Consider the following 25,838-nt stretch of genomic DNA (forward strand, 5'->3'; position numbering starts at 1 on the left):
GGAATGATATTACTGGAGCAGATTAGTGGAAAACCCCTTGGTGTTAACATATTCATTCTTCAGGTTATTATACAGGTGTACACTTCCCTCCATTCAAAGGTCCTAAATAGGGAAAATACAATTTTCTGTTAACGATCCAAAAGATAATGCAATTAGGACTTTCTCTTGATGTTTCTCACTCTCGTAATAATGGCAAATCACCTTGTTGTGGAGGGGAATAGGGAGCTGGCCATTCTCAGTATTTTTCATATGAATACAAATGTAAGATCTCTGAAAGCCTCTTCACCCATTATGGTGCGGATGTGTGCTTTTACTCCGGTTACATTTTCCATACATGCAGAGATGTGATCCTAGTGGGTTTAAACGGGGAAGTGAGTTAAAACTGTGAAGTCCTGGCTTTTGCTGTCTCTTAAAATCCCAGTGCTAATTACAAAAGGGTTCAGAAGATTGAACCCAGGAATGGGATGTGCCAAGTGTGTTTTCTACCCTGTGTGGGCCAATGTCGTGCCACCCTGCAAACCTAGCACTGGACCCCAGGGTTGTTCTTCTGAGACAACATTATCCATCAGCACTGTGTGTATTTCTTTTCTCTCCTTCTCCCCTCCTCACAGGTGGCAATCATCATTCCCCAAACAGTCACCATGCAGTCATCAATCAGAAGACACACCTCCTGTTTCCATTACCCAATCACATCCCTTTTCCCTTTCCCTTGTGTTTGATGGTGGGAAAAGGGGGTACCAAGGCAAGTTGCCCATGGCCATACATTACCCGTAGGAATACTTTGTCTAAATACCCTAGTTAGAACTGGGCGGACCACCCGCTGTATTTTTGGTTAGTTAGTTAGCTGTATTAAAGTAGGCTAGTCTAGCTTAGGGGTGTTTTGGGATATTTGTTTCTTTCCTTGGGTCCAGCTCAGCCCCTTTTCCTGCCCCCCCGCGCCCCACCCCTTTACCGTGTGTTTAGAAATAAACCATGAGAGTTTGGCAATATATTAGTTGTCTGTGGTTTTTGTTCTCACTGTTACTTTTTCACTGTTATAATTTGCATGAGTTATGTTACAGGTCTCGATACCATCCCCCCTAGACTGCCGGGCCAAAGGGATTCGTAACAAGCACCCTCTCAGACTTGCCCAGGAAGTGTTGCAATATTCCTCCCACCTTGGGATGGGAATGGACTGGGTGCTGGGGGAGATACTTGGTTTATCGCAGTTCTTTGTAACTGTGAGAAATGTGGCCTGGTCTGTGCCTTATACATCACAGTACAGCTACAGAGGCTGGGCCTAACGGCCGTAAATCTGCCATGTGGCGTGTTGCATCGTTTCCAGGAACTTGTTAGGGATGTTTGGCTACAGCGCCAGGTGTTGACTCACTATGTGTGGACATTAGACTGTAATGGCACTACTTCCATAAGAACCAAACACTGGAGGGAGTCATTATTCCTTCCAGTCATACACATACCCTCATTATGGCTTGTTAAACAGTTCATCTAAATTCACCAAGACATTTTGGAGGACAATTAAATCAGCAGCACATCTTTCATTGCAGCTCGACTCATGGAGGATGTGAAAGTTAATCTTGGGGTGTGTGGACACAAAGACACAAACACAGGGCTTTATGATAAAAAAAAGTCAAAACGCTAGTCAGCCCACACAGCAGTTGAGTCGGGTGGCTGTCTGGCTGTCAGCATTCTCATCCCAACAAAGATCCTGTCACGCTCAATGAAAGATATGAGCTGGATCTAACAGTCAGGCTAATGGCCCTTTTACGGCCCTCCCTGGTAATATCAGCTGGCCTGCCCAACTCTGCCCATTCCATGTCGTCTTTGTCGACAGGGTTTTACTTACACCACCATTGGATACGGGGGGAAACTTTATGGGGCATCTGCTATTGTGGTATTGTTATGTCTCTATTCAGTGTAATTGATTCAGACCTGGTGAAGGTTAAACCGTTTAAAGTCAGTCCTTTGGAGCAGGATTTACATAGACCCATTGGTCTGTCTAGCAGCCCAGCCCTGATGGTTATTGATATCCTACTTGTTCCTGTTGAAGAGATCAATTGAAAGGCATTCTTCATAATGCTATTCTGCCACCCCCTGGGCTCACCTAGATCATACACGTAGCAGAATCCTTTGGCATGAAGGCTATTGTTGAGGCATTTTGTCTGAGAAATCTTCTGACGAACGTCTGCAGCATTGACAACAATAGATAAATGTAGAGCAGAATAGGGGGGAGTTATAAACAAGCTCCAGTTTCTCCACCCAGGGCTCTAAGCAAGCACACAGCAGGGAGTGTGACATTATGACTCTGTGCAGCTGCTCCACACAAACAGCCAGGCACAGCGTTTGGGAAATGGAAAAAAAAGAAAGGTCTCTGTGAAAATGTGTGATGACAGCTATAGGTATTTGACTCCTCTCAGCAATAATTTCCTACTGAAACCTGTTTACCATCTTGTATTTTATTTTACCATACCTGTCTGCCCTTGACAAGGGATAAGGATGTGTTTTACTGAAATTAGTTTTTTTTTCCCCGACAGTGCTGTGCTGTTTGTGAATACTTGAAGAGAAATTCTAAAACAGAGACCTGCTGTTACTTGTGAGTTGGTGAGACTTCATTCACCACGTGCTGCTGCAGTGCAAGCTGTTTGTGGATCTCACATACCAAGACAGGTTTGACAGCCAGTCCCCAAAGAGAGGCTCACTCTCAGTTTAAATCTTTTATAGGCTGCAATATTTAGGAATTCTACACTGAGCTCTTTGAGGTGGGCCCCTCGTCTTTGAGGTGGGCCCCTCGTCTTTGTGGTAAACCCCGTCTTCTTTGAGTTGGGCCCCATTGTTGGTGGATCCCTGGCTATGAGGATCCATCCCAGCTGCTCTCTGCTAATACAGTCAAACAGCATCCACTCAGATGAATTGAACTATGTTTCACGAGCACCACAAAAAATGAATGATTGATACAAACTTAAAACAGAAGCCGGGTGGAGCATGCTTAATGAACACATTTTGTTGCTTAATATGAGCAAGTTTTCCATTCTGAGGGATGTGATGAATGTGTGATCAAGCATACCAGACAGAGCTAGAAATAGCTATCTTGTAACATTTGTGTTAATTTGAGTTTTGTGTTTCTAGGGCTCCATTACACTTGAGCACAGATCACATGCAAACATAGTGCTTCTCTATGTTTGCATGGAAACAGCAGTGCACCCTGGGTAAGGCAGGCAGGAGGACTCAGTAAGATAGTAGGAGCCAGTGAGGCAGTAGGAGCCAGTGAGGCAGCAGGAGCCAGTGAGGCAGCAGGAGCCAGTGAGGCAGCAGGAGCCAGTTAGGCATCAGGAGCCGGTGAGGCAGCAGGAGCCAGTTAGGCAGCAGGAGCCGGTGAGGCAGCAGGAGCCAGTGGCTTAGTGAGAGTGTTGAATAATGAATAGCATTATTTGTTTCCTGACTTGGTGGGGGAATAGAATGATGAATATGTCTCTCTGTGTGTGTGTATGGGAGAAAAAAAGTAGTGTGAAGCAGTGACATTTCATCTTGGAGAGAGCAAGAGTGACGGTGGGGTGAGACAGGGGGCGGTGGTGGTTAAGGGGAGGTTAACCTAACGTATCAGGCGTAAAATAAAACGCCCAAGGGGAGATCCCACAAATGGTTTTCAGCAGAAAAGGAAGCTAGGTTGAATTAGCTGTCTCTCTGAAAACCGGATGCATCCGGTTGTTTGCACCTCCGCTAAGGGTGAGGGGAGAGAGGAGGTGGGTTCACGGAATTCAGCACATGGTATTTGGTGGCGCTTCAGTGGCTTGGTACAGTACAGACTGCAGATGGGTGCCATATCAGGTGTAGGCCCCAGACGTCACAGCTGTCAAACACGCTCCTCCAGACCTTGAGGCTACACTCAGTACTGTACACTCATCTCCCTTCCCTCCCTGGCCCTCTCTCTGACATCTCATTTGTCCTTCTCTCATTTTCTCCACAACAGACTTCTGGCAACTCAGACGTACAGACATAACTTACAGAAAACGTTCTGTTTTCCACAGCTAATAGCATTGATCAAGAAAAATAAGCTATGAAACACATACATGATATACTGTCACACCAAAAGTGTTGAGCAGTGACTAGACCTCTGACTTCTTCAGACTACATTAAACTGTATTTGGGGTGTCCGAATAAGATTGCTGATGTTACAGTTCTTGACTTTTATTTGAGGTTTAGCAGCCACTTTAGCTAAGAGAGAAAAGTACAAGAGCCCTCCCCTCGCTCTCTGCTTGGTCCGATAACTTTTCCACCAAACAGACAAGAATATCTTTTTATGAAAGTTGCCCTTGCATGTGGTCTGAGCCCTGCAGTGGTAGTTTCGACTGTATGCTGTGAGGGGATAGCGTGGTAGTCTTACTGCAGACAGCAAAGTCCCCCTTGTCGTACCCACTGGGCAAAAACTGGTTGAGTCAATGTTTTTTCCAAATCATTTAGATCAAAAGATGCTATGTGATGACATTGAAACAACGTGGAAAACGAATTGGATTTGCAAAAAAGTATTTAATGTAGGGTATTTTTTTATTTTTTTTTCACCCAACTTTTAACCTAAATCTAATGACATAGTGATATTTTTTGTTGATTTCACATTGAGTTCACGTAAGTTGACAATTAGACCAAATGTAAATCAAAACTAGACATTTGCCCAGTGGGTAGGCTCTCTGTGATGCCAGACTGATGGAAATGGGTTCTGTTTTGGCAATTTCCCTCTAATGTGGGGGTGGCTAGCTGCAGAGATGGTCTCATTCGTACCAAGTTGGATACATCCTCTTGTTAGGCCTCCATTGTTAGTCATCTCTGGTCTTGGGGAAATTACATGGCGCACTAGGCTATAGCCTATTAGGATCGTTTCAGATGTCTCTCAGGGATGTGCAGAAGGCACAAATGTGAAGTCTGTTGTCATGTGAATTTTGTTTTGTAGAAATTCACTACCATCCCTCTATGGAAGATATGTTGTGTATAGTTTATATGGCTGACGCAGCAGATGTTCCCTTTCATTATATTTATTTTTAGATAAATATGTGAGCTTTGTAAATACAAAACAAATATCTTTGTATTATTCCAAAAAAGACATTTGTACTATTTGTATTCTTCAAACAATCCATTCTTGTTGCTTTTCCCTCAGCTGTTATGGAGATAATTCCTTATTTGGCGGAGACACATCTCTCCTCCCTGCTATTTGGCCACTTGTCAGGATATGGCATCCATGGTCTACATGATATCATCTGGTATTCCAATATGATAAACTCATGCCAGTAAAGGGCATTGTGGGTAATACCTCAAGTGATCATGTAAATCAACAGTGCATGAGACCACACAAAAATACATATGGCATTAATGATCCCAGATTTGACTTCCAAGTGAAAGTCTGTATATAACGGAATAAATCATTGAATGTAAATCCAAAATAACCTTTCAAACAAATCTCTGCAATAAATTCCTTAATAGTCCAACCCACCAACCTCACTATAGTCTGATTCCGAGGCCTCTCATTGTTGCTGTGTAGAGTTCTGGTGACATTGTCAGCTGTGCTGTTATGACTGGAGGGAGTGGGCTCCACAACATCATTTCTCTGCCTTGGCTCATTAGGAAGACCTTGCCTGCAGCTTGCAGGTTCCTCCCATGCAGTCCCAGGGTTCTGGAGTGACTCTGTGCTCTCCTCTGGGACATACACTGTGATGTCTGTGATGCCCAGGCAGCCCTGGGATCATTACCCATGTGACGTCTCTAATATCAGCCTGTCCTCTGTTGACTTAAGATCTGTTTCCAGGTCAGCATCCCTTCTGTTCTCTTTCCACTTGTCGACCACCATCTTAACCACCACTAGTCTACTTACATTTTACAGAGACCTTGGAATACGTTTCAGTGTGAACTTGTGGACCCAGAAAAATGTATATGGCTTGCTTCCTTATGCTAATGAAAACTTAACTTATTATGCAGAGTTTTGTATTCTCCCCTCATACTCTCTCTCGCCTTCCTTCCAACCACCTCCCACTCTCTTTTCTCTCTCTTTTCTCTCTCTCACTCTCTTTCCCCTCCCACTCTCCATCTCTCCCTCCCTCCTTCCCTTCCTCCCTCCTTCCTCTTTCGCCTCTGTGTGTTAGTCAGTGGAGACCTGTTATCTGTATGCAAATGTTGTTGTTCTCCTAAGAAAGGGAGCTGGTTAACAATTCAGATCAGGCTCAATCTGTGGCTCTGCTGAGACGCACATTTCAAAGAGAGCAGGGATCCAGTCTCAGGGATGCATGTATGTTCTACCCACTCTGTGCACTCGTACTTCCACAAATATGCATCTACAAATATGCATCCCCATTCTGATGGCAGAGGAATCTGCAGAACCTCATACTGTATGTATCAGGTTTGTCTTTGGGCTTTAAATGAATGCCATTTTCAGGAACTGTCACTTTGACAATGCTATGGAATGGACGTTTTGTCCTTGTTTGGGGACGGTTTCAACCCAGCTTTTTCTCATTGCTCATGGAGGTCTTTATTTCCCATAGAAATGTAATCTACATTGAACAAAAATATAAACGCAACATGCAACAATTTCATAGGTTTTACTGAGATATAGTTCATATAATGAAAATCAGCCAGTTGAAATAAATTAATTAAACCACAATCTGCAGATGCAGATACCTTAAAAAGAGGTAGGGATCAGAAAACCAGTCAGTATCTGGTGTGTGACTATCATTTGCCTCATGCAGCGTGACATCTACTTCACATAGAGTTTATCAGTCTGTTGATTGTGGCCTGTGAATGTTGTCCCACTCCTCTTCAATGGCTGTGCGAAGTTGCTGGATATTGGTGGGAACTGGAACATGCTGTTATACATGTCGATCCAGAGCATCCCAAACATGCTCAATGGGTGACATGTCTGGTGAGTATGCAGGCCATGGAAGAACTGGGATATTTTCAGCTTCCAGGAGTTGTGTACAGATCCTTGCAACATGGGGCCATGCATTATCATGCTGCCACATGAGATGATGGCAGCGGATGAATGGCATGACAATTGGCCTCAGGATCTTGTCACGTTATCTCTGTGCATTCAAATAGCCATCGATAAAATGCAATTGTGTTCGTTGTCCATAGCTTATGCCTGCCCATACCATAACCCCACTGCCACGTTGGAGGCAGCTTATGGTATAGAAATTAACATTAAATTCTCTGGCAACCACTCTGGTGGACATTCCTGTAGTCAGCATGCCCATTGCACACTCCCTTAAACTTGGTGTTGTGTTGTGTGACAAAACTACACATTTTAGAGTTGCTTTTTATTGTCCCCAGCACAAGGTATACTTGTGTAATGATCATGCTATTTAATCAGCTTCTTGATGTGTCACACCTGCCACACTTAATGTTAGCTAGCTAGCCAGTTCAAATAATGACCATATCATATAGCTTGAAACGTCTTAAATTGAGCTAATATGTATTCGTTATTACAAGAAAATAAACTAACAACACGATCATTCTTTATAAGTGAATAGCTTACGGTTATGAGTGTGACAAAATAAAAGCAGGGCATTCTACCTGAGAATTGTAGAACTTGGACACTCTCTTGTTGACCTAACGTTACTTTATATCCTCATTTGAATTTGGTGCAGGTCATATTGTTATTCACATTACCTACTCTGGTAAACGCACACTCAAAGTGTATTTGCCACATGTACAAGATACAGAAGGTGTAAACGGTACAGTGAAATGGTTACTTGCATAGTGGAGTCTGTAGCTAGCTAGCTAGATAAACAATTAAACATTATCCCAACTCATAACATTACTACCCTGCATGAATCTGCTGGTAGCTAAAGCTAACCAACTATCTAGGTTCAATGCTAGCTAGCTAGCTAACATTAGGCTATAATTAGCATTGCAAATGGCTCTGAGATACGAATAATATTACTACACAGATCATACACTTAATGTTAGCTGGCAAGCTAGCTAGCCAGCTAACATTTGCTAGCTAGCTAAAAGTACACTTTAATTTGCAATGAAAATTACTTTCTGACAAAATTAAAAATGTATAATATCTGAAAATGTAACTAGCTAGACTCTCTTACCCATATACGTTGATGAACGCTTCTCCCTCTCTGTCATGGATGCCACGGTTGCCCTTAGTTTAAAGATGTAATCCGGAGACAGGTGTTTTATACAACAGCCTTATTCTGGGTTTTCTTTTTGCATTATTTGAAATCAAACGCCAGAATATTCTCCATCTCTTTAGCTATCCGCCTCTACTTCCACCAGACATTCCATTGATTTCAAAACTCTGTCCCCCAGAAAGTGGAGCACATTAGCAACACCTAAGCAACAGTTCTTCGTGATGTATTTCAAAATAGCCTTGTGAGCAACGCATCATATTATAGATAGAAGTGTGCTACATGGCAGACCAATCCGAACTCATCTCTCAGCATGTCCAGCCCATCTATTGTCTTAGCCAATCATGGCTAGCGGGAAGGTGCCTTATTTTTTCCGTGGCTAAACCAACTAGCCTCGTAATTTAAATGTTTTATTAGTATTTACAGATTACATACAAGTTTGTTATTAAAGCACATGAAAGTTCACATGTCCCAGAAGGCATTTCTGCCAAAAAACACATTTCCATTTAAAAAAATGAATGGTCAAATGCCTCTCCTGTAAAGTATTGACGCGCGACATATGCCTAGGTTCCTGAAACAAGTCACAAATGGTATACTAAAACTGAGTACAAAGCGAGACCTCCCGGCAATGTCTATTCATTGGTAAGCTTGGGGTTTAGCTGAGTCACAAGTCACAATGAGTTGCATAACAAACACATTTTCTCTCCCTGATGACATCACTTCTCCTATAATAACTGCAGCAGGAGCTATAACAATACACCAGAAATTGGAACAGCTTTAAAACATGAAAACTTCCCTTTAATACCCTATAAAATGGGGCATATTTTATTTCCACTCTCTAGCCAAGTCTAGACCTACTAATTATAGGCAAAATAAACAATGCCTCCGTGGCCTGTGAAACAGCATAATCACACACTGTTCAAAAGCAAAGCTGTCATTACATCTCTCATCAACGCTGCTGTGCTGTATTCAGCCCAGAATGACTGGGCCCTAGCTGGCTAACACACGGCACTACTTACCATCCCATGGATTCAGTTCAGCAGATCGAAACACTCAGTAACAAGACTGAGTCGATGGCCTTGGTGAGGGATTTGTTTAAGGATTGGAGAGGGCTGAACACAAATTAACACGTGTTTATGCATACCAAGACATTCGTACATTATTTCATGTGATGCTGACAGAGTAATTTAACTTGCACTAGAGACTAACACGGGAGAGAGAAATTGCCATGTTAATACAGCATGGGTGTTTTCTATCCTTTAGCTGAAGGTACATTGTGAATGGATGTCAGATTTAATATTGCCAATTGAAAAATGTCCTCTCTCGCAGGAGAAACATACAGCATTTACCATCAACAGTAATTGAAAGATACTTTTGGTAAAATAGTGTATGTGGACACCTGCACGTCGAACATGTCATTCCAAAATCCTGGGCATTAATATGGAGTTGGTCCCTCCTTTTCTGCTATAACAGCCTCCACTCTTCTGGAAAGGCTTTCCGCTAGATGTTGGAACATTGTTGCAGGGACTTGCTTCCATTTAGCCACAACAGCATTAGTGAGGTCGGGCACTGATGTTGGGCGACTAGGCCTGGCTCGTAGTCGGCATTCCAATTCATCCCAAAGGTGTTTGATGGGGTTAAGGTCAGGGCTATGTGCAGGCCAGTCAAGTTCTTCCACACCGATCTCGACAAACAATTTCTGTATGGACATCACTTTGTGCAAGGGGGTATTGTCATGCTGAAACTAAAAAGGGCCTTCCCCAAACTGTTGACACAATGTTGGGAGCACAGAATTGTCTAGAATATCATTGTATGCTGTAGCATTAAGATTTTCCTTCATTGGAACTAAAGGGCCTAACCCGAACCATGAAAAACAGCAACATCAAACTTTACAGTTGGCACTATATGCATTGGGGCAGGTAGCGTTCTCCTGGCATGTGCCAAACCCAGATTCGTCCGTTGGATTGCCAGATGGTGACGCGTGATTCATCACTCCAGAGAACACGTTTCCACTGCTCCAGAGTCCAATGGCGGTGAGCTTTACACCACTCCAGCCGACACTTGGCATTGTGCATGGTGATCTTATTCTTGTGTGCGTGCGGTTGTTCGGCCATGGAAACCCATTTCATGAAGCTCCCGACGAACAGTTCTTGTGCTGATGTTGCTCATTTGAAGGGGTGTCCACATACTTTTGTATATATATTGTATATTGCGCTGCGTAGAGGTACATTATAGCCTCCTGCAGTGTATTACAGTAACTGGGCTTTCTGTAAACATTTTCACAAAGCCCAGAATATACTGTATGAAATACCTACCCATTGATTCTGTTTGTTGTGAAAAACTAGACTGATAGAGTGAGATATTGATCCATTGTTGCATTAGTCCATTAGTCCCTCAGTTGATCCTTGTCTAAGGTAGAAGAGCACATTGATTCTGTACAACTAAAGTCTATGCAGGATTACCCAAGCGCCTCTGTTTTCTGTTTTCCGTTCCGGTGGATCCTGTGTATCCATTAAACAAAGTTAGCCAAGTGGAATAAGCGCAGTGCAAGTGTTTACATTAGCTTTCATTAGTCTCCCCTCTCCCCTGTGTACCTCAACTGGGACTGAATATAATTAGAGTATTGCTGATCCACCCAAACCCAAACTCCACCAACCGCAACCTTACACACATATACTGAATATGAATACATGTGAGAGAATAGAACTCGGATACTACGTGGAATACATTTTCTTCAAACATCGGAACCTGTCTAGCTGTTTATTTCCAGATACTGTACATTTATTGAAATATGAAGCTTTTGGAGCGATATACAGCAAAGCCTCAGTATGGAGTTCTGTGGTGTGTTCATTCACATTAGCAAACCGTAGGTTTCGCCCAAGTTAATTTCACGCACACCGTCTACTGAAATGGGATATGACAGGGATGTTAGTATGATAAAAATCTGACATGGCTAATGTATGCAGAATAATGCAGCATCTTGACTGTACAGTAGGTGCTATGTTATCGTCCCCATTATTGAAATGTACATTTAACTTTCATCGCTCTCATTTACCCTAGAAAGGTAACTCTACTGTTGCCTGTGTTTGGACTGCATTTGGAATGGCTTTTTTCATATGCTAATACACTATATCCACAGACTGAGTCCATTATGCCAGTGAAAATCAAACCCTTTATGTTATTTAAAAAAAAATCCATTCAGTTAAACACTAGCCCCACTATCTTCCCAACGAGCATTCAGAGAAAAAATAAGGAAAAATAAGAAGATAAAACAATTGTGTGAACGTATTTTGAGGGAAATTGCACTGTTGGAATTCTGTTGTTGTTTTCTCTCTTTTTAATGCGCATTGAGGAGATTGGAATTATGGTGTCTGTGTATTCCGCCTGGGGCAGCAGTTTTGGTCTTACATTCATTCATTTCAAGGAATTTAAGTCATAAATAGGACTGTCAAGTCACATCTCAGCAAGATAATGAGAAGGCTTGCTGTTGTTAACCTCTGTGTAATAGCCAGCAGTCACACTGGCCAGGTACCTGGGGAGCTGGAAAGGGCTGAGGGAGAGAAGGGGGTACAGAGGAGGGGGTACGGGGGGATTCCTTTGTATAGATACTGGGGATATTGCAGCGTAGTTCAACCACCAACCACACGAGGTACTATAATCTCATCTGTCTTCAAAAGTAGAGAATCTCCTTCAAGATCAGGGAAGTGAATAGATAACTGGTAATCAAAAACCATCATAATGGAAAAGGAAACAATTTGGTGACGAATTCCACCACCTACTGAATTCCAATTAACCCCTGTGTTCAGCTTTAAAGTAAAGAATGCATTGTGTTTTATCAGTGTGCTCCTTGTTTGCCTCCATGCGAGTACTAGCGTATGGAGAGTGCAGATATGAATGTGTTGCTGCTCTAGCACTGTAAATATTCTGTAGCAAATGTTTCCGAGGGGTTGATTTTTTTCCAGGCATTGTGTGAAAAAGAGGTTGAATGAGGAAATACAGCACCAACACATTTGGGCAATGTTTCTTTTAGTAATGCCAAAGGTGCCAAACATCAGAATATATCATTCCAAGCACATGCGAAGATTTGTTGCCACACTGTCTCCTCACCTTGAAAGGACTGAGAAATAATGTCTCAAACAGGGATCCTATTTTGCTTTTTTCTCTCACCCTCATCTATGCCTTTTCTTTCCCTGAGACTATCCATCTGAAATGTAGATCAATTCAACATCTTTGCTTTTTGCTTGTGTTCCAAGAGGCAATGATTAAAGTATATGACACTTAGACCCACGCCTTTCTGCCAATCTTTTATTGAGGTGTGCAATGTGTCCTTAGATGGGTAGAGGTCTCTTTCCACAATCAGAATGTTTGTTTGGCCTGACTTGGCTTTGTCATAATCCTGTAGGTTCCATAATAAAAGCCTCTAGTATTTTACACAAACTCTAGATATGGCAATTAGAGGGAAGGCAAACACTCCTTACCACGAGATGGACCCGTGAACTGTTATTTTCTTTTCACATTACTTTGCTTCTGGTTATGGCTCTTTCCCAGTAGTTGTTGGTACTCTCTGCCATTGGTTGTGAATGTAATACATGTTAAGTGGTCTTTTGTGTGACACCAATGGAATTATTTATTTGCTCTTATTTGGCATTCATAAGACAGGGGAGAGGATTAGAAGCTATAGAGCATAACTGTGAAAAATGTATCTGTGCAGAAAGCGGCATTTCAAGTAAAGCATTTTTCCATCTGCCTTTTCTCTTGGTTGGGTTGTGATAATAAGACTTAAGCCGGCCCCAGACACATTGTGACATATCCCATCTAGTAAAGGAAAATACACCATATAGCGAACAAAGAGGGATGGCATGGCACTGAATCCTATACTCCATGTTTGTAAAAATGTTTTGTACTTTAAATGACAAACACCATTCAACATTATGCAAATTGTAGAGCAATTTCCTCCCCAGAGTTACCAACATGGAGCATTGCATTGAGACTCCCTCTCTCTGATCTGTTTACCTTAGCTTATTCATTCACAAAGCACAATTCCCAAAGTCCGCTTTAGGTCTTTCAGCCAATGTTAGACCAAAGAGCAACATAGACACAAATCCATCTGTATCACTCCTCAACCCTTCACTGTACCATTGCTTCAAAATTACTTGTGTTCACCTCACCTTGCAAAATGTTCCATGGCACGTACTTCTTTGTGATTTCACCAAGGAGAAGATATAATATCGCTGCTTTAGCCCACTATCTTATTTAAGCAGTGATCTGCTTTAGCTGTGCTGTCGCTGTATGTTTCTACCCCAGTAAGTATCTCTAGACACAGCTTGCTCCTTGATCTTAGACTATGTACACCGTATGCCTGGAGTGAGCTGGTGTCAGTCAGCTTCATTCACAACTCTGTACTGTTCACTTAACTGGGGGCCTTGCTCTTTTTCATTGAGTGTGTTATGTTCCCTGTTGACACTGAGCATGTAGGTGTATGTAGACACAGGTCTGTTTAGTCTGATTCACCGGCAGGCCCCAGCAGTGGTCAGAACCACCGTTTGATTGCTATTCATTTTCAAGCCATGCCTTTTTGATTCACACCCCATCCCAGCCCAGCTAAATTGAATAAATGAAACATGCTCTTGTAGATTGTTGTTACTTCCAGGAGATTAGGCTTTGAATGGATTGGAAAAAGTTCATTAAGAAGTCTGCCTGACTGCAGGTCTCAATGCTTCAGATGTGCATTTTGCAGGAGCGAAAGGTTCTGAGCCAGAGATCGCATTTTGATACTTTGTGTGTCTGTTGAATTGGTCTATTTGGTAATTTTCTCATAACAACCTATATCGACTCTGCATAGCTCTATAGGCGATGGTAAGCAAGATAAACCTCGATGAGAAAGTTGTGAATTGAAAATGAGCCATAAAAGGAAATATGTCTCAGGGTTAGAGGGGAAAGCACTCCCAGGGTGATTTCCCAGGTAATGGACCTTTTAGCATGGAAAACAGAGAGCAAGGGAATAGGGACTGCCATTAAATGGCTTCACTGTTGCTCTTTTGGGATGCATGGACTTAATCAGATATATTTCACAGATGTCATCTTTTATATATGGGTACACATTGATCTTCAATGTTACAAGTCCCTAATTGGACAGAACCACGTGGGGTAGGCCCAGAATGAGAAGCAGATAAAATATGATTGTCCCTATAATTGATCCGGGCCTTGCTGCCATCACAACACTCAGAGGACTTGTTGAAGCCATACACTGTACGTATCTAGAAGTCACTAACTGGCTTATGTGTTTCTTTTGATACTAATCTTGGCACCCAGAACCAAATCTTGCATTCATATAGCATACATAACGTCTTTACTATAACAGTGTCGGGAAAATAGTGTGCGATCTTGATGTGACAGCAAGCCATTCACTGAATTCTTTAGTAAGCTAGAGCATCATATATGATACATTATGTAACTAATTAGCGATGTCTTCAGAAATATAAATCACAATATTTTTGGAATGCTTTGATGATTTTCTACAACTTCAATGTGTTTCTATGGTAACATACGTTCATACTTAATGCTGTAGGCCTATATGACATGGTAAGACTCCCAATTACATCCTTAAAGATTTTCCGTTTGCAGCCCTGAAGCTGAGACTACATTGAATTATTTTATCCATAGTGTATTTTTCATGTGGTACGGATTAGAGGTCGACCGAATAATCGGAATGGCCGATTAATTAGGGCCGATTTCAAGTTTTCATAACAATCGGTAATCTGCATTTTTGAACGCTGATTATGGCCAATTATATGGCAGGCTGACCACCTGTTACGCGAGTGCAGGCAGCAAGGAGCCATGGAAAGTTGCTTGCTAGCATTAAACTTATCTTTTAAAAAACAATAAATCATTACATAATCACTAGTTATCTACACATGGTTGATGATATTACTAGTTTATCTAGCTTGTCCTGCGTTGCATATAATCAATGCAGTGCCTGAAATTGTGTCACTTCTCTTGCTTTCAGTGTAAGCAGAGTCAGCATATGCAGCAGTTTGGATCGCCTGACTCGTTGCGAACTGCGTGAAGACCATTTCTTCCTAACAAAGACCAAATTTATTTGCCAGAATTATACATAATTATAACATAACATTGAAGGTTGTGCAATGTAAGAGCAATATTTAGACTTAGGGTTGCCACCCGTTCCATAAAATATGGAATGGTTCCGTATTTCCCTAAAATAATAAACATTTTGTTTTCGAAATGATAGTTTCCGGATTTCACCAAATTAATGACCCAAGGCTCGTATTTCTGTGTGTTTGTTATATTATAAGTAAGTCTATGATTTGATATTTGATAGAGCAGTCTGACTGAGCGGTGGTGGCAGCAGCAGGCTCGTAAGCATTCATTCAAACAGCACTTTCCAGCAGCTCTTCGCAATGCTTGAACTCCCAAGATTAGGATGGCAATACTATAGTGCCTATAAGAACATCCAATAGTCAAAGGTCTATGAAATACAAATGGTATAGAGAGAAATAGTCCTATAATATTTACAACCTAAAACTTCTTAAGTGGGAATATTGAAGACTCATGTTAATAGGAACCACCAGCTTTCATATGTTCTCATGTTCTGAGCAAGGAACTTAAACGTTAGCTTTTTTTACATGGCACATATTGCACTTTTACTTTCTTCTCCAACACTGTGTTTTTGCATTATTTAAACCAAATTAAACATGTTTCATTATTTATTTATGCATATATATTAAGTTAAAATCAAAGTGTTCATTGTTCACTCAGTTTTGTTGTAATTGTCATTATTACAAATATATATCTATAAAAATCGTCTGATTAATCGGTATCAGATTTTTTGGGTCCTCCAATAATCGGTATTGGCATGGAAAAATCATAATCGGTCGACCTCTAGTATGGATTAAATCTGTCTACCTCAAAATTGGATTTCCAAAATTATACTTAGTGAAGCGTCCACTAAGTCGACTCTTTGGAGTAATAACTCCTGTTTTATTGCCAAAAGTATTAAATTCACAAGCTTGTTGGTTTTGCATGTAAAACTGTGCTGTGCGTAATGAGTCTGTTGTGAATCATTTCCAGGTAGACTCAATAAGATGTTCAATCATCAAACACTATGAAATACCTTAAAAATACATATACAATTTAGTTCTCTCTCTCATTAACTTTAAATGGAGTTTCATCCTATGTTTTGACTACATTATAAACTTCTGTAAAATATGCAAAGATATAATCAGTGTTTGCATAGGAATGAACCATAGCACAACAGATAGAACAATGATACACCGGATGTGTAAATGTAAAGCATCCGGTTGGTGTTTCCACTCACCAAATATGTGTGACCCACCACCTGAATTAGCTAAAAATAGAATATCTCTCTTGTGAAGTAGGTGCGACATACGCCGAGATTCCTGAAACGGGTCACACATGGTGGTGAGAGGAAGCCCAGTGGCCGGCAGTGGGAGAAGATGGAGCGAGATGGATTTGGCAAATATTCTGCAAATTTTCTCATCGATTAAACATTTGATCTCAATACAGTTAAATGTTTCCAAAACTAGAATCTGTTATGAATAGAGTGGGCAAAGTTTTGTAGACTTTCCCATTTGCCAAAGTAAAAAAAACTGCATTGTTTAGGAGTGAAGTAAAAAGGGAAAATGTAATTATTGCAAACACACACTTCACAGAGTAGGCGTTCCCTAATAGAAATATGCAAATAAATGCTAGAACACCCCAATAGGCTCTCGCTAGCTCATACTTTGCTCTGCCCACCTCCTTGCTTGTTCTACCCACTATGATTAATTTGCTCCCATTGGAAATGACAGGCTGTGGTCTATCTTGGGTTAGTTGTAAAAAATATTTGGTAGCTCTGTGTTCATACCTCCAAGACAGCCCAGTTTGTTGATCTGTTCTCTGTTTTGTTCTCTCTGTCTTCCAGGTTTCTTAAGCACTGGGGACCAAGCTTCCAAGGGAAACTACGGACTCCTTGATCTGATCCAAGCTCTGCGCTGGACTAGCGAGAATATTGCTTTCTTTGGTGGTGACCCTTTACGAATAACTGTTTTTGGATCAGGGGCTGGCGCCTCCTGTGTTAACCTCCTGACCCTGTCCCATTATTCTGAAGGTAACCGTTGGAGCAATTCAACCAAAGGTATAATGCAGAGGTTGCAACTTTTGAACATTTTTGGTGTCGCATGCCACCTTCATTACTGTGTGATTTGAGTTGATGTGGGTATTTTGTTCTGGAATGGCTGTATAAGGGTGCTGTTGATTATGTGATTTGACTTGCCACTGGACCTTATATTATGTAAAACTCTTGAATGTTTACTAACCCAGGGAGAAGGTTAAAGTTTACTAAAGCAGTGACCATGTATACTGTAGAATCTGATGGTATTCCATACCAGAATACCAGACACAGCCCCATTTTATTTTGATTGTATCACTCTCTCATCTCCTAATCCACATTCCCAAGGGAGCCCCAGTAAATGTTACCATGTCAGTGTATTGCTTCCTCTAATCTTATTGTCTTCAGAGATTAATTCCACAAAGTATTAATATTCATACCACAGTATGAAACACCTTTCAGACGCAGTACGACAAATCCTAGTCACTGCTGCCAATGCAGGTGAATGACAACACTTTTACATCGAACAAGATGACAGCACAGTGATATATAATCCTTTCCTATGATTTCCTCTGAGCCATCACCACAGGGTCTCTGAGGGCTCTACTCCTACAAATTTGTAACAATTTCCAAAGTGTATATTGAGATACACATAATAATAATAATAATAATTTATAGAGCTATTCATTACATAAATGATTTCAAAGTGCTTTAAAACAACACAAAAAATACAAGCAATTTAGAAAATCACAACCACAACATAATTGATGGAAGGTCATGAGACGTTTGGAAAGTTCATGGCTTGAGTGATCATCGGAGGGAGGTGGTCAAAGGGGGAGAGCAAGCAAAGATGATCTCTGCAGCAAGTTCGGGGGCAGGCAGCACGGTGTCATCAAGGTGTCTCGCCGTCCTTGCTGTCAGTGTGGCTTCTCCAGTTCATGGACTTTGTAGCAGGTGTAGCTAGGCTTCACTACTACCAAAATGAAGCACCCACTTGGGTGAAGCTAAGTCACGTGGCGCCAGAAAGCACACCACATTTCAATGATAATTAAAGAGTAGCCTTGTAACTTAGTACTCCTTACGATCCTCATCACTGCATACCTCTGCGTCTTGCTTTCGGGCTTCTCTTCATCCTCAACCTCCTGACACACATTTTACATTTACATTTGAGTTATTTAGCAGACACTCTTATCCAGAGCAACTTACAGTTAGTGCACTCATCTTAAGATGGCTAGGTGGGACAACCAAATATCACAGTCATAGTAAGTACATTTCTTTCCTCAATAAGGTCGCTATAATCAGTCAGAGCTAGTAAGAGGGGGATTTCAAGTGGCGGGGAGAGTCAAGTGCGGTGAGGTGTTGGGTTGTGGGATTAAGATACTCTTTGAAGAGGTAGTGTTTCAGATGTTTTAGGAAGATGGGCAGGGACTCTGCTGTCCTAGCTTCAGGGAGACGCTGGTTCCACCATTTAGGTGCCAGGACAGAGGACAGCTTGGACTGGGCTGAGTGGGAGCTGCCCTCTCGTAGAGGTGGAAGGGCCAAGAGACCAGATGTGGCAGAATGGAGAACTCGGGTTGGGATGTATAGGGTTTGAGCAAAGCCTGAAGGTAGGGAGGTGCACCTGCTCCATATGCAAGTACCATGGTCTTGTAGTGGATGAGAGCTTCAACTGGAAGCTAGTGGAGTGTGCGGAGGAGCGTGGTGACATGGGAGAACTTGGGAAGGTTGAACACCAGGCTGCGCCATTCTGAATAAGTTGCAGGGGTTTGATGACACAAGCGGGGAGCCCAGCCAACAGTGAGTTGCAGTTGTCCAGATGGGAGATGACAAGTGTCTGGATTAGGACCTGCGCCTCTATTGATGTTGTAGAGCTTGAACCTGCAGGAGCGAGTCACTGCTTTGATGTTTGCAGAGAACGACAGGGTGTTAACAGTCCAGGGTCACGCCAAGGTTATTTGCACTCTGGGAGGGGGACACCGTGGAGTTGTCAACTGTAATGGAGAGGTCTTGGAGCGGGCAGGCCTTCCCCAGAAGGAAGAGTCTTGTTGAACTTGAGGTGGTGGGCCGACATCCAAGCTGAGATATCTGCCAGGTATGCAGAGCTGCGTGTCACCACCTGGGTGTCAGAAGGGGAGAAGGAGAAAAGTAGTTATGTCATCCTCACAGCAATGATAGGAGAGACCATGTGAGGATATATATGATGGAGCCGAGTGTGCGTAGAAACGAGCTCTGGGGGACACCAGTAGTGAGAGTATGTGGTGCAGACACAGATCCTCTCCATGTCACCTGGTAGAGCCTGAGATGCCCAGCCTTGAGAGGATGGAGAGGAGGATCTGATGGTTCACAGTGTCAAAGGCAGCAGATAGATCTAGGAGGATGAGAACAGAGGAGAGAGAGTCAGTTTTGGCAGTGCAGAGAGCCTCCGTGACACAGAAGAACAGTCTCGGTTGAGTGACCCATCTTGAAGCCTGACTGGTTAGGGTCAAGAAGATAGTTCTGAGAGAGATAGCAAGAGAGTTGGTCAGAGACAGCACCCTCAAGTGTTTTGAAAAGAAAAGAAAGAAGGTATACAGGTCTATAGTTTTTGACGTGTCAATTGTTGGTTTCTTGAGGAGGGGAGCGACTCAGGCTATTTTGAAGTCAGAGGGGACGCAGCAAGTGGTCAGAGATGAGTTGATAAGGGAAGTGAGGAATGGGAGAAGGTCTGGAGAAGGAGATGGGGGTTGAGCGGGCAGATTGTCTGGCGGCTGGACCTCACTAGTCGCATGATTTCATCTGGAGAGAGAGGGGAGAAGAGGTCAAGGCATAGGGTTGTTCTGTGTGAGTGGGACAAGTGTACTCAATAGGCTGAGTGAATGAGGAGCGGGTGTCATCAAACTTCTTTTCAAAGTGTTTGATGGCTGGCATTCGAATCAAAACAATTGCCAGCTAGCCAGATTACATTAGATGGCTAGCCAAACAAAGAAATGACATGCCAGCTTCAGTTGAGAAACTTGGTGGTCGATTCTGATGATATTATTTAGCTATATTAATTGTTCATTCATAAAACAAGAAGTTTGCAGGGAAAAATGCCAAAAATGTATTAATTATACAAATATTTACTAAATGTACAGGAGCTTTCTGCCTAGGCGACCTTACGGTGCCATGGCAACCACGTACACTGTAGCTGATGGGAGTTAGTGTTACACAAGCTCATCACCTTAAGGAATCACATTGCACCGTAATCTGAATCTTAATTTCCGTCTTCTTCGGAATGTACATTTGTGGGTTAGATCGAAAGATTTCATATCAACATGTTTGAAAATGTGATGGTTAAAACAAGTTTTCGTTAACTTATTAGAATGATAAAAACACATGTTTACATGAAAATACATGTGATTTCTTGTTTATAAAAAACTTAGCAAATCATCAACAAGTCAAAACTGAGTCCATGGCCTGTCATGGTAACACAGACTAGTTACCACTTTTTACCTCTCTATCTCATTCTTTATCATCCCACTCTACATGGTGTCTTCCTACAGTACCTAGCTTATGTGGTGTGTGTCACGTGTGTTTGATCACATCATATATTATGACAGAAAGTTTTAATGAGCACTGTGCACCCTGTGTGAGAAAAGGATACAGAAAATGTTTTATGGCAAGGTACATGGATAGTTCATTATAAAAGCACTAGTATACAGTATAGTATGAGTATGTAATATCATGATAATTCCTGTGTAAAATGGCGTAACATGTTTGTCTTCAAACCTTGGCAAACAAACTCTGAAATAGCAAGTCTGTCTGTTTGTAAAGCCCTAATCACTGCTAACGATGCAGATGTCTGTCAAGGCAATGGATAAATGTTTCCCTCTGCTCTCCCAGGAATGGCACAATAAACTAATCCAGACAAATTGACTGTTACATGTTTAAGGTTTTGAGGAGAGTTCTCTATTGCCAGCAAATGTAATAGCTGCATTAATGTCAAAGTAATCCATATAAAAAGGTATTCAACTGTTATAGTAAAAGTAGGCTGTTTATCAGTGAAATTATGAAAATTATATACTGTTCAAGGGCACATTTTGATGTAAGTGTGAATACACATCACACTACGTTTAGATGTGTTAAGTCATGACATAGTTTCAGTGGTAGATGCATGTCATGTGTGTAATGCATTGTGATTCTGTGAGGCGTTTTCTCACTCTGGTGGGCTTCTATCTTGTCTCTCTGCAGGACTTTTCCAGAGAGCTATAGCACAGAGTGGAACTGCGTTGTCCAGCTGGGCCGTCAGCTTCCAGCCTGCTAAGTATGCTCGCATGTTGGCCAAGAAAGTGGGCTGCAACCTAAAAGACACGGTGGACCTGGTGGAGTGTCTACAAAAGAAGCACTACAAGGAGCTGGTGGATCAGGACATCCAGCCTGCACGGTACCACATCGCCTTCGGGCCTGTTATTGACGGTGACGTCATCCCAGACGACCCTCAGATCCTCATGGAGCAGGGCGAGTTCCTCAACTATGACATCATGCTGGGCGTCAACCAGGGCGAGGGCCTGAAGTTTGTGGAGCTCATCGTAGACAACGAGAACGGCGTCCAGGCCAATGATTTTGACTACGCCGTGTCCAGCTTCGTGGACGACCTGTACGGTTACCCGGAGGGAAAGGATATTCTGCGGGAGACCATAAAATTCATGTACACGGACTGGGCTGATAGACATAACCCAGAGACCAGAAGGAAGACCCTACTAGCCCTGTTCACGGATCACCAATGGGTGGCTCCGGCTGTGGCCACAGCAGACCTCCACTCCAGCTTTGGGTCGCCAACGTACTTCTATGCCTTCTACCACCACTGCCAGACAGACCAGGTGCCCCCCTGGGCAGACGCTTCCCACGGTGACGAGATCCCCTATGTGTTTGGCCTGCCCATGATTGGCCCCACAGAGCTGTTCCCCTGTAACTTCTCCAAGAATGACATCATGCTCAGTGCTGTGGTGATGACCTACTGGACTAATTTTGCCAAAACTGGGTACGTGCAATACTGAGACCTATTTTAAATGTTGTGTATATGCGTGCATGCGTGTCATACTTACACATTTCTATAGTTCATGAATTTAGTACCATTTTGGTTGTGTTCTTTTTTATGTTTTTAAAGCTTGGACAGAATATCAATGTCATTGTCTCATCCAATATTATGTTAATGCTGTTAATTAATGACAATGACAGTTTCCATGAGAGTGCAATTCCCGAAAGGAAAACATTTGAATCCTATTTTGCATTTCCTTTAAGCATGTACTGTAGTCATGGAAATAATTGTTTTTTTGGAACATAATGGGGGACAATGGCTTTTCCCCTCTGCAGTCAAAGAGCCCAACGGGACCATCGGGATACTATTGCTCTACATACTGTACCAGTCAAAAGTTTGGACACACCTACTCATTCAAGGGTTTTTATTTATTTTTACTCTTTTCTACATTGTAGAATAATAGTGAAGACATCAAAACTATGAAATAACACATATGGAATCATGTAGCAACCAAAAACGTGTTAAACAAATCTAAATGTATTTTATATTTGAGATTCTCAAAGTAGCCACCCTTTGCCTTGATGACAACTTTGCACACTCTTGGCATTCTCTCAACCAGCTTCACAAGGTAGTCACCTGGAATGCATTTCAATTAGCATGTGTGCTTTGTTAAAAGTTAATTTGTGGAATTTCTTTCCTTCGTGCATTTGAGTTAATCATGAAGGTAAGTCAATGCGGAACATTTCAAGACCTTTAAAAGTTTCTTCAAGTGCCGTCACACAAACCATGAAGCACTATGATGAAACTGGTTCTCATAAGAACCGCCACAGGAGAGGAAGACCCAGAGTTACCTCTGCTGCAGCGGATAAGTTCATTAGAGTTAACAGCCTCAGAAATTGCAGCCCAAATAAATGCTTCACAGAGTTCAAGTAACAGACACATCTCAACATCAACTGTTCAGAGGAGACTGCATGAATAGACCGGTGGAAATTTGTCCGTTGGTCTGATTTTGGTTCCACCCACCGTGTCTTTGTGAGATGCAGAGTAGGTGAATGGATGATCTCCATGTGTGGTTCCCAATGTGAAGCATGGAGGAGGAGATCTGATGGTGTGGGGGTGTTTTGCTGGTGACACTGATTTATTTACAATTCAATGCACACTTAACCAGCAATACTACCACAGCATTATGCAGCGATACGCCATCACATCTGGTTTGCTCTTAGTAGGACTATCATTTGTTTTTCAACAAGACAATGACCCAACACACCTCCAGGCTGTGTAATGGCTATTTGACCAAGAAGGAGAGTGATGGATTGCATCATCAGATGACCTGGCCTCCACAATCACCTGACGTCACCCCAATTGAGATGGTTTGGGATGAGTTGGACCGCAGAGTGAAGGAAAGCAGCCAACAAGCTCTCTATAATGACACAGGGCGAGACCCAGATGCAGACACAGGAGGCAGATGGTTTGAGTCACTGATATTTATTGAAATACAAGGGGCAGGCATTGAGCAGATCAGGGACAGGCAGAAGTTCATAAACCAGGTCAGCATCCGAAAAGTACAGTGGGGGCAGGCTCAAGGTCAAGGCAGGCTGAATGGTCAGGCAAGCGGGCTCAGTGTCAGAGCAGGAAGCCCGGGTCGGAACCGGGAGGGCTAGATAAACAGAGACTAGGTAAGCCTGACAAGATGAAGTGGCAACAGACATACAGAGAATACAGGTAAAAATACACTGGGGATAATGAGAAAGATGGGCAACACCTGGAGGGGGGTGGAGACAAGCACAAACAAAGACAGGTGAAACAGATCAGGGTGTGACAGTACAACCCCCCCCCCCACCCTTGGGGGCTCCTACCTGGTTGACCGGGGTGCTGGCGGTGAAAGTTGGCATTGTCGGCCGGGTCCAGGATGTCCTTAGCGGGGACCCAGCACCTCTCTTCTGGGCCATGGGTACTGGGACCCCTTCCCCAAGGTCGAACCTTCATGAGGCGTCTCACTGTGTATGCCGGATGGCCCTCGATGAGACGGAGGAGGGGTGGGCCTGGAAACAGGAGACAAAGGACAGTGAGACAAGGGCTTAATCCTGGACACGTGAAAAGTGGGATGTATACGGGGCAACAGAAGACTAACAGCAGTGGAACTAAGGAGATGGTTAAAGGACCAATAAAGCAGGGGGAAAGTTTACTGGACTCCACCCAGAGGGGCAGGTCCCGCGTAGACAGCCATACCTTCTGCTCGAGACGATAGCGGAGAGCCAGAGTCTAGTGGCAGTCCGTTTGTCGACGATACCTGGAGGTGGCCTTGAGAAGAGCAGACTGAGCTCGCTTCCAGGTACGCCGACAGCGGCAGACGAACAATTGGGCCGAGGGTATGTTGACCTCTTCTTTTGCTCTGGGAAGAGCGGAGATGATATCCCATGGAGCATTCAAAGGGCGAAAACCCAGTGGCTGTGCAGGGAAGAGTGTTCCGGGCTTACTCCAGCCACACAAGTTGCTGACTCCAGGTGTTGGTTGAGATGAGGCACCTAAGTCTCCAGGTCTTGAGCTGGCCCCGGAGCTTGCCGTTCTGAGCACATGTCGTGCATGCGGCAACGAAGGCTGAGACGTCAGGAACAATAGTGGGCCACCAGAAGCGTTATCGGAGGAAGGCCAGGGTTCGACGGGAGCTGGGATGGCAGGTGAGCTTGGAGGAATGAGCCCATTCCAGAACATGAGCTCGGGCCGAATCAGGGACAAATATTCAGTTAGCAGGGCCCCTCCCAGGGGTGCCTTGCGACCCAGGCTCTCGATTCCACAGACAACTGTAGCTGCCAGATATGAGGTAGGGAGGATGGTCTCAGAGTCAGGCGGTGTGGCAGCGGAGCGATACAGTTGAGAGAGAGCGTCCGGCTTCACATTCTTGGACCCTGGCCTTTAGGAAATGGTGACGTTGAACCTGGTGAATAACAGGGCCCAACAGACCTGCCTAGAATTAAGGCGCTTGGCGGTGCGAATATATTCTAGATTCTTATGATCGGTCCACACCAATAATGGATGTTCAGCCCCTTCCAGCCAGTGCCTCCACTGCTCCAAAGCCATCTTGACTGCCACCTGCGGCAGGGTGGCCTAGTGGTTAGAGCGTTGGGCTAGTAACCAGAAGGTTGCAAGTTCAAACCACCGAGCTGACATGGTACAAATCTGTCATTCTGCCCCTGAACAGACAGTTAACCCACTGTTCCTAGGCTGTCATTGAAAATAAGAATTTGTTCTTAACTGACTTGACTAGTTAAATAAAGGTACAAAAAAAAAAGTTCCTAATTTCCAACTTCATAGTTTCTCTCAGCAGGGTTGAGACGATGGGACAGGAAAGCACAGGGATGTAGCTTATGGTCCTGGGCATAACGCTGGGACAGGACGGCCCCCACTCCAACGTCAGAAGCGTCGACCTCAACCACGAACTGATCGGAGGGATGAAGATGGGGGGCTGTAGTAAAATGAGGCTTGAGGTCCAAAAATGCAATGTATACGGCATCTTGGGTGAAGTGAGTGCAGAACAGGCTCCAACCCAGGATAGAACCAGTGGGCCGGTTAATAACGGGGTTGTGCCTCTGGAGCCATGAAAATC

At 43.2% G+C, this 25,838-nt stretch overlaps 1 protein-coding gene and 1 long non-coding RNA gene across 3 annotated transcripts in view; one reads left to right on the plus strand and one right to left on the minus strand.

Moving 5' to 3' along the window:
- The window catches only part of LOC118391440 (neuroligin-1-like), a 275,657-nt gene that overhangs the window by 243,731 nt on the left and 6,088 nt on the right, over positions 1–25,838 (plus strand). For both annotated transcript variants that reach the window (XM_035782844.2, XM_035782853.2), the window contains 2 exons: positions 17,053–17,265; positions 21,448–22,237. In XM_035782844.2, coding sequence (XP_035638737.1) covers positions 17,053–17,265; positions 21,448–22,237 — 1,003 coding nt within the window. The remainder of the gene's footprint in view (positions 1–17,052; positions 17,266–21,447; positions 22,238–25,838) is intronic.
- LOC118391455 (uncharacterized) overlaps positions 23,719–25,838 on the minus strand; it is a 28,451-nt gene continuing 26,331 nt past the window's right edge. Inside the window, exons 2-3 of the long non-coding RNA XR_004827144.2 lie at positions 24,091–24,276; positions 23,719–23,891 (exon numbers count right to left, since the gene is read on the minus strand). This is a non-coding gene — a long non-coding RNA (uncharacterized LOC118391455). The remainder of the gene's footprint in view (positions 23,892–24,090; positions 24,277–25,838) is intronic.

Source organism: Oncorhynchus keta, chromosome 1 (genome assembly GCF_023373465.1).
Source record: "Oncorhynchus keta strain PuntledgeMale-10-30-2019 chromosome 1, Oket_V2, whole genome shotgun sequence".
NCBI lineage: Eukaryota > Metazoa > Chordata > Actinopteri > Salmoniformes > Salmonidae > Oncorhynchus > Oncorhynchus keta.